General features: G+C 39.5%; 1 protein-coding gene across 1 annotated transcript; it reads left to right on the top strand.

Annotated features, from left to right (window-relative positions):
• The first annotated feature begins 6,662 nt into the window (after positions 1 to 6,662).
• On the top strand, positions 6,663 to 7,898 carry LOC141629348 (uncharacterized). Its single transcript, XM_074442366.1, has 3 exons — positions 6,663 to 7,004; positions 7,308 to 7,536; positions 7,600 to 7,898. The coding sequence occupies exons 1-3, from the start codon at positions 6,663 to 6,665 to the stop codon at positions 7,896 to 7,898; spliced, it is 870 nt and encodes a 289-aa protein (XP_074298467.1).
• Positions 7,899 to 8,667: the final 769 nt, after the last annotated feature.

Raw genomic sequence — 8,667 nt, 5'->3', positions numbered from 1 at the left:
AGGATTAGTGGGTAATTAGGGGAAACAAACATGGGGAATGATTCATGCTTAATCTAATATGTTCACATAATTAAATTGCTTGTTTGTTGTATTGTTAACCTATGCAGATGTTTTGTTTGATGAAATGCTAAGCCTATGAATCCTTGCATTTTTACCCATCTCTTATCTATTCAACTTGACTTGTAAGACATAAACCAACTTGAGTCTTGTTAGACCATGCATAGAAGTGATTAGGAGGAAAGTAAGTCGACTTGTAGGTGTTGTACAATCTAATCGATTCGGCTCCGGGACCTAACTCTTCCTAAGAACCGTAAGATATAAACCAACTCGGTTCCTTTACAACATTAATTGCTTACAACTTGGTAAACATGTTTACATGATCAAATCCCGTGAATCCCCTATGACCCCATGATATCCTAGTCCCCTTTAATACTTGTTTACACCTTTATTTGCTTTATTGTTTGTTTTAATTTATTGCTTTCATTAGTTTAAAACACAACTACAAACCAAACAAATTGTGACACTAGCATAAATTGAGATAGAAAGACTTAGAACCCAAAGCACACCGTCCCATGGATCGACCTCGACTTACCACTAACTAGTTGTTTGTTGAGTATTATATATGTGTTTTGATTGGGTGTACAACGACACGCTCACGTAAGTTATGATAACAGCACTTCTTTAACTGAAGACCATGTTGGCATATAAGCATATAAAATCATACCTTTTCAACTAAAAATTGATGTCTGACATCAGAGCGCCTGGACAGGTTGGATTCGAGTATGAAGTTCGTCCTTTTCCGGAAGTTAACAACACAGGCAAGCCAATGTGATTTTTCCATACAATAAGGAAATAAAGCCTGAAATATTACAAACATGCAAAAACGTAGTTGGTACATGAAAAATAGGTGCATGGAACTTCCATACAATGATAGTCAGTAAGAGAATGTTTATTTACCAATTGGGTTATGTTTAGATTTAAGGGCAAGTAGTCAAGTTTGATGTATTGACTTCGAAACCCGGTTTTACTGACAATTTCCTAAAAATTGAGAACATTTGTCAAAAATTCTTGGTAATTTCAAAAACCAAAAACAAGCATAAGGACTCAATAAGGAATATGAATACCTTAATTATTGTCGAATAATGCACAACACTTGGGTTTCCCTCTGTCGTACGAATACCAACGGCATCAATAACCATATCCATCAACCAAGTTCCTGGCAGCAAAGTTTGCAATGCCTCTTGGGTTACTTGCAACCAGTCTGTTTCTACAACTACATACCTGTATAGTGCACATATTGTACTTAGATAAACACATAACAACAAAGTGGACAAAAACTTAACATTAAAAAATGCTTTATGGTCAGTTATAACTTACTCCTTATTTTCCCGATTTTTCCTAATAAAATTGATCAAGTGTGCATCTGTATAGCAATCTTGTGGCACTGGATTATTAGGGAAGAGGGAAAAACAAAGCTCCTTGATTACTGAGGAAAAAAGGAAAAAGGGAAAGGGAAAACAAAGCTCCTTAAGATTTCTGATTACCGAATCTGACCGCCATTCTTGTAAGCCTTTGCTGCAGACGTCACTTGAACATTCAAAGAGTTGTTTTCCAAAGTCAGAATTATATTTCAAACTCTCACAATGTAATGTTTAACATCAACTCTCTGAACAATAACAAAAAGTGAAAACAACATCAGAGCCTTCATATTTAATGCACATACAAGGCTATTTCATGAAACTACAAAGCTAATTCATGCATCTTTTTTGCTACTGTCATGAGACTTAAGTATAAACACTTGATAAAAGATAGACTTAACTAATAGAGACTTAATTCTTTTAGCACCTGCAAACCATAGCGTGCCTTAACCCCATCATACGTCTCCATATAACGCATCAGGTAGATTCCGTATTACGCTCCATAAAGCTGTCAGTATTTGGAATATACAGTTTAGGCATCAAAAACCATGCATACTGGAGCTTTGGAATCTTACTTGAAAGCGTAAGCAACAAGTTCTTCTGATAAACGAAAGACAATGCCAAGTAAATAATCTCTCACAAAAACTAGACCAAAATCAGACACTTTATTGTCAAACGATCTGAATACATACCACATATTTAGCATGCCCAGAATATTCAGTTAACTTATCCATCAAGTGCATAACTTCTAACAAGTTATCATCAACATGGAAACATAAAAGAAGTGGCAAGGGTGTAACAATAGGAGTAATCATCTGTATGACAATGAAAAGAAAGACGGCAATGAAAAGAAAGACACTTAGTTGAGAACAGCCATGCTAATTTTCTTGAAGGGCTTACCGACTTCACGTCTGCAAAGTTTATATCCAATGAGGCAATATGTTCATTTAATTAGGTGATCCATGTTAGATAATAAAAACCTTTTTAATAACTGGACACTGATTTCATACATGTACAATGTTGTTTAAATTAGGTGACCCATATTAGAGAAAATTAAAATGGAAAACTTACCGTCAGTTAAATCTGTTAAAAATAGACGGGAATGGGATGTACGACCTCTAAATTTGTTTTGATCATTCAAATAATCACACCACGGACTAATGACATCTTTATGAACTCAACCACCAAGTAGAAAACTCTTCATATGACTTCATGTGAGACTCTTGCCCGCATGGCTAAACAAAACCTCCCTATACAGTTATACAAACATAAAACCTTAGTGTTATACAAAGAAAATATAATACATATATGCTGAATAAGATAAAAAAATATAGGAGAGTAATACGTACTCTTCATCTAACTCACAGGAAAATACATAATCACCAACCACTCTTTCCAACTGACTCAACTCACGGATCAGGTCCACGTTTTTATGAAGAAAGGTGAACGGTAAACGTCAGTTATCTAAACATGCCTCTTATAGAGCACCCTCTTAGTTTGCAGAGTCTCAATAGGAAAATCAACACGCCTCTTAGTAGCCACCCTCTTCTTAGCTTGCCGAGTCTCAATGGCATAATTTTGGGGGGGGGGGGTTGGGGACTCTTGTACTAGGGAAGAAGAAGGCCCAATTGGCGATTGATCCAATGATACTTAAGATGAGATAACTACAGACGATGGTTGGGATGGTTGGGACGAGATCAGAATTGGCGATATTGGCGATAAAGGTTTCTTAAATACTGGAATAGATGGCGTAGTTGATGTGCTTATATGGGGAACACTTAAGCCAGCCTGCAACCTCGACTCAAGGAACTCTTGAGAGGTATATAGTGCATCATCACCACTAAAAAGGCTGAAAGATTGTCCTTCCATAACGTCCTTTTGCAACACAATGTGAATCAAACACCTTGCCAACATGAGTGTATGCATCATTAAGGAGTTCTTCTAATTCAGCCATGACAGAGGGATCGCCTAGAAACGCATCATCTAAACAACTTATGTTAACCTCATCCTTCTTCAACTCCTCCTCCACTGTGCCCTCATCCTTTCTATCCTCCATTTCATGCTCATATTTCTCCTTGTCCTCCTCTACTTTATCCTCCTCCATCATCTCCACTTGATCACAACTTTGATGAACACCCAAATCATCAGCACCATCCCTTTAACATTCATCTCTACTCTGTTGTGAAAGAGAAAATTCATTAAATAACGAATCTGCCAAATTCGACATTTGGGCAACAGCCGGGAAACCGGGAACCTTAAACTTAACATTTTTAATTGCCTTAGTAAACGCATCATAGGTGTCTTCAAGGTGAATGGCTATGCCCGCCAAATTCTTGATGCTTTCTTTCGTATCATCAACCCGTTCAGTTTCAGAAATAGGTGCAACATAAGCAAATATCGCTTCAACAGACCCCTTTCCAAAGCCATTGATGCATGCCTATTTCATATAATTATTCTATTCTTTTGCACGCATTTCTATGCATTATTGAGTAGCGTAAGCTACTATTCTCCCTTGTTATGGCTACTTTGGGCCGTGTTGTATTTTATGCAGGTTATAGGCTCGAGTATGTGCAAATAAGCTAGAACCCATCACAAAAGCTTGAAATCTTGGTCTTGATGGAAATGAGCTTGGAAACCATCCTTTTGGAGTACTTAGTGAATTAAAGAAGCTTAGCGAGCAAAAGAAAGGCTTCATATTACTAGTACCTATTTTGAAGAGCCATAACTCGAGTTCTACAAATGATAATCGAGTGATTCTAACTGTAGGTGAAAGTGTATCCTCTTAGCTTTCCAAAGCCACCGAAAACACTTTATTTGCCCAAGTAACAAAAAAATGGCGGCCGTTCGAAATTCAGTGCGCGTTGCAGGAAATGCGCGCTGAAGAAAAGTCGATCCACTGGTTATTAAAATCGATCGACTGGTATCTGTAGTCGATCGAATTTTTTTTAACTGGAGACCTGACGCTTGTTCTATTTAGTCAATCGACTGGAATTTTGGTCGATCGACTATTTTACTTATCAGGCCGTGTTTGGTTAACTTGTTAATTCGGCCCATTAGTTGTTTAGTTAATAATTATCAGCTATTCCTATATAAAGCAAAGCTGAGAACTTTTTTAGGGCATCTTTTACTTTGGAAAAACACAGTATTACGTTACTTTAGCTTTTGGAATTTCGGATCTGAACCTGTAATTCTTTCCTTTTAATTTCGGTAATTTCAATTGTTCTTCATTCCTTATTTTATTGTTGTTCTTTTATTATTCTTTTTCGCTCCACTTTATGCTAGTTTATCTATTTAATTCCATTATGCAATTCTTAGTTTTCTCTTCAACTTCAATTGTTGTCTTTCATTTACTTATGCGTAGCTAAACTTCTTGTGCTAGGATTTAGGAGATCCGCGGTTCAATGACATAATATGTTAGGGTTTTACGGTTAGCTGTTTACTCCGTCTGAATTGTTAATCGTGGCATCTGATAGCGGTTTGATTAATTAAGTGCACGTAATTAATTGACCATCTTGTTAAACCTTGACCTGGATCAATAGATTGGAAAAGGCGAAGACTTGCTATGAACAATAGGATACTCTAATTAGGGCGAGAGCTACATTAGAATTCTAGGGCAAACAGTGGACCGAGAGGACCTGTTCAATACCCTTCAGACAATTTATTGCTGACCGTTGACTTTACCTTAGATCGTTATAGACCGCGGTGAACCGATCATCTTAGATGTTTCTCTCTTATTTGAATTCGTTTATAAATTACTTTCTTTTGTTTGCTACCTTAGTTATTAGACAAACCCAATTCAAAACCCCCAACTTTGTGACTCAGACAAACTTAATTGACAAATTAGATTGCAAATAGCCTCCCTGTGGATATGATCCCGACTTCCTCTTCTGCGTTAGTTTAGGCCGGTTGGTTTATCTTTGATAGGTATGCGATCTAGCCTGTCTAATTTTGGCGTCGTTGCCGGGGAGGCGACGCATCTTTTTTATTTGTTTTATTTCAGTTTGTCTCTTGTCTCAAGGAACCTGTGTTCCTTGAGACCGTTTCTCACCTTTCAATGCTAGTTTTGTTTATCCCCAGGTCTTTCAGCTCTGAACTCATACCGTTTGATCCAAAACCAGAAAGGACTCTCCGTGCTAGACAAAACTTTTGGAAGGAGATATATCAAGCAGAAGACTTGAGTACGCTTGATTTAGCTTACGCAACATTTATTGCAGAAAATCACTCTTTAGAGGAAGACACATCTACTTATGCTCTTACTACAATCATGTCGACTTTAGCAAGTCACTCTGAGCCTACCCTTACCTCTCTTCCCAAGGGATTCAAGCTCCCCACCTCGGATACGGGTACTTTTGAAATTCGCCCATCTTACATTAATCTGGTGGAGCGAAATTTATTTGGAGGGGGAGCTGGTGAGGACCCAGCTAAACATATGGAGTAGTTTGTAAATTACTGCTGCTCCGTTCCTTTAACTGTGGGGGTGACTCAGGAGCATGTTAAACAGACACTTTTTCCTTTTTCCCTGCGAAATGATGCAGCGGAGTGGCTGCGTGACTTGGATATGGAAGCTCATGGTGTTACGGACTGGAATTCATTAGCTCTTGTTTTCTACAAGAGATACTTCCCACCCTAGAAGACTAATGCTCTCTGAAGCCAAATTACGAGTTTCAAACAAGGTCCTGATGAGGACTTTAATGAGGCGTGGGTTCGTTTCAAACGACTAGTTCGCTCTGTTCCACATCATGGCTTCCAGATCTGGTTCCTCTGACGATCATAGAACATTACTTGATTCAGCTGCCAACGGGAGATTCCGCCTGGAAAATAATTGATCAGATAGCTACTTACACAGCTGAGTATGGTAATCCAAGAGGTAGCAAAAGAAGTGGCGGCTTGGATAGTGAAATTGCAACTCAGTTAGAGGCTCTAACTACCGAGATTGCCGAACTAAAGACAACCCAGTCCTTGGGAAATCAGCAGACAGTTAATGCTTTGGTTCAATAGAAGGTCCCTTGTGAGTGGTGTGGTACACAGGGTCATGTTGCAGCTGGATGTATGAGTACTTTAGAGCAAGTTCATGCCTATCAATCTTTCAAGCAAGGTACTTCGTATTCTAATTTCTTTGCTGAGAGGAATCAGGGTGTGTTCCAACCTACCCCTCTGCCGACCAATCCTTACATTATCCCTCTAAATTGTGGTAATAAACCACAAGGGAATTTTAATACGCCGCCTCAATAGCAGTTTCAACAGATGCAGCCTCCTCCTAGGGCTTCGAACAGTGATATGTCAGACATTAAAGCTATGTTACAACAGCATATAGCTGCTTCACAAAAGCAGGAGGCTCTACTTGCTCAGTTGTTGGCTCACAATAAAGCCTTGGATAATCAAATTAGCCAGTTACCGAGCCAAAATACAAGTAGGCAGCTAGGTATGTTGCCGCCTAAGCCTGACAAGCCTCATGAGACTGTTAATGCGATACATCTGCGAAGTGGTCTTACATATGATGGACCAGAGATGCCCGGGGTGAACAACGAGGTTATTATTGAAGATCTGGATGTTGATGCGCACGATGAATGTGATGACGAAGTTGCTGTAACGTCTGAAAAAAGTTGATCGACTGAAATAAGTGGTCGATCGACTAAAACCGCATAACAGGACATTAACAAAGCTGAAAAAAGTCGATCAACTGACCAAATTGGTCGATCGACTGGTCCTTTTAGTCGATCGACTGATCCATCTGGTCGATCGACTAATTTGCCAGACAGAGTTTCTAATTCGTCGTCTATTGCTTGTAAAACGCCTTCTATTACTAATAAGGCGTCCATTACGGATGGAGGGAAGAGTAAAGCTGTTGAGCCACCTATTGCGATTAAGCTTCCCTTTCCGGCCTGACAGCTGAATACGAAGATTGAGCAGCAATTCGGGAAGTTTTTGAAAGCCATGAAGGATCTGCAGGTAACGGTACCTTTCACTGAACTTATTACTCAAATTCCCTCATATGCTAAATTCATGAAAGAAATTCTATCTCGTAAGAGGAGTTTTGATGAGGTAGAGACTATTGCTTTTGCGGCGGAGTGTAGTGTGCTCCTACAAAATAAGTCTACACCCAAATTGGCTGACCCAGGTAGTTTTTATATCCCCTGTTTTATAGGCACCTATACTATTGATAATGCTTTGTGTGATTTAGGTGCCAGCATCAGTGTCTTACCTTTGTCTTTAGCTCAAAAGATAGGTTTGACTGAGTTTAGATGCACAAATAAGACTGTCCAAATGTCAGACCATTCCTTGTCGCGTCCATTAGGGGTCCAAGAATATGTTCTTGTGCGGGTAGGGAAGTTCTTTATACCCGTTGATTTTGTTATTTTGGACATTCCTGAGGATACCCATACCTTTATTATCTTAGGGAGACCATTCTTGCACACTGCTGGTGCAATTATTAACGTAGGAGCAAGGACTCTAACATTTAAAGTGGGGGTGAGAAGCTGACCTACACCCAATCTAGTGTCCGTAGAGCACCTATGCAAGTTGTACCTTACCATGTGGTAGTTGATAGTTCTACAGATGAGTCCTATTTTGCCATTACTGTGACACCTCCGCCCCATGCTGGGAGCAAGATGGAGGACCGTGCTTTTGTATCTCCTTTTGTAGGACATGATAGGTTGAGCTACATGGAGGATTGGGGAGGTGGACTTGGTGCGTTGGGTGCGTTTTCTGAGACCGGCGATGCTGATTATGTTGGACAGAACGAAGATCCCTTGCCATGTGCAAAGTGTTGCGAGGAAGCCTATGCTGCGGGACGATCTTCTATTTTCAAAGCTAAGTTTGAGTGGTGGCCCAAGGTGAAGACTGCTGATGGGACTTCATTTAGTCAACGGTCGAGCTGTGAGCCGTCTGATTATTGATGACTTATGAAGTAAGTTCGAGCGGGACCTCGAAAACCAGCGCTGATTAGGAGGCAACCCGAATGGAGTAAGCCAATATTTAGCAAAAGGACATTTTAGTTTAATTCACTGTTTGTTTTATTTGTTTGTAATTAGGATTTATTACCGTTTGCTACTGAGACATTTTTATGACGCGTGCTTTGGTTTGTGTTGGGAGATATGTACATTATTCTCAGGTGCATCGACAAAGAGGCGATTCGTCTTGGCAAACTTGCATGAAAGACGAGTTTGTGCTGTGTATAGAGCAGAAAAAGTCGATCGACAGGTTGTTTTTGGTCGATCGACTGATTTTTTTGGTCGATCGACTAACCCTG

The sequence above is a fragment of the Silene latifolia genome, chromosome Y (genome assembly GCF_048544455.1).
Source record: "Silene latifolia isolate original U9 population chromosome Y, ASM4854445v1, whole genome shotgun sequence".
NCBI lineage: Eukaryota > Viridiplantae > Streptophyta > Magnoliopsida > Caryophyllales > Caryophyllaceae > Silene > Silene latifolia.
The sequence above is the reverse complement of the archived record's forward strand: the minus strand, read 5'-3'. Positions and strand labels throughout refer to the sequence as shown.

What these genes read in the sequence shown, in the direction of transcription:
- LOC141629348 (XM_074442366.1), top strand. Translation starts at nt 6,663, where the DNA reads ATGCAGCCTCCTCCTAGGGCTTCGAACAGTGATATGTCAGACATTAAA. An exon ending in AATGTGATGACGAAGTTGCT is followed by an intron (nt 7,005 to 7,307) that starts GTAACGTCTGAA and finishes CCGGCCTGACAG; the next exon opens with CTGAATACGAAGATTGAGCA. An exon ending in ACCCAAATTGGCTGACCCAG is followed by an intron (nt 7,537 to 7,599) that starts GTAGTTTTTATA and finishes TGTGTGATTTAG; the next exon opens with GTGCCAGCATCAGTGTCTTA.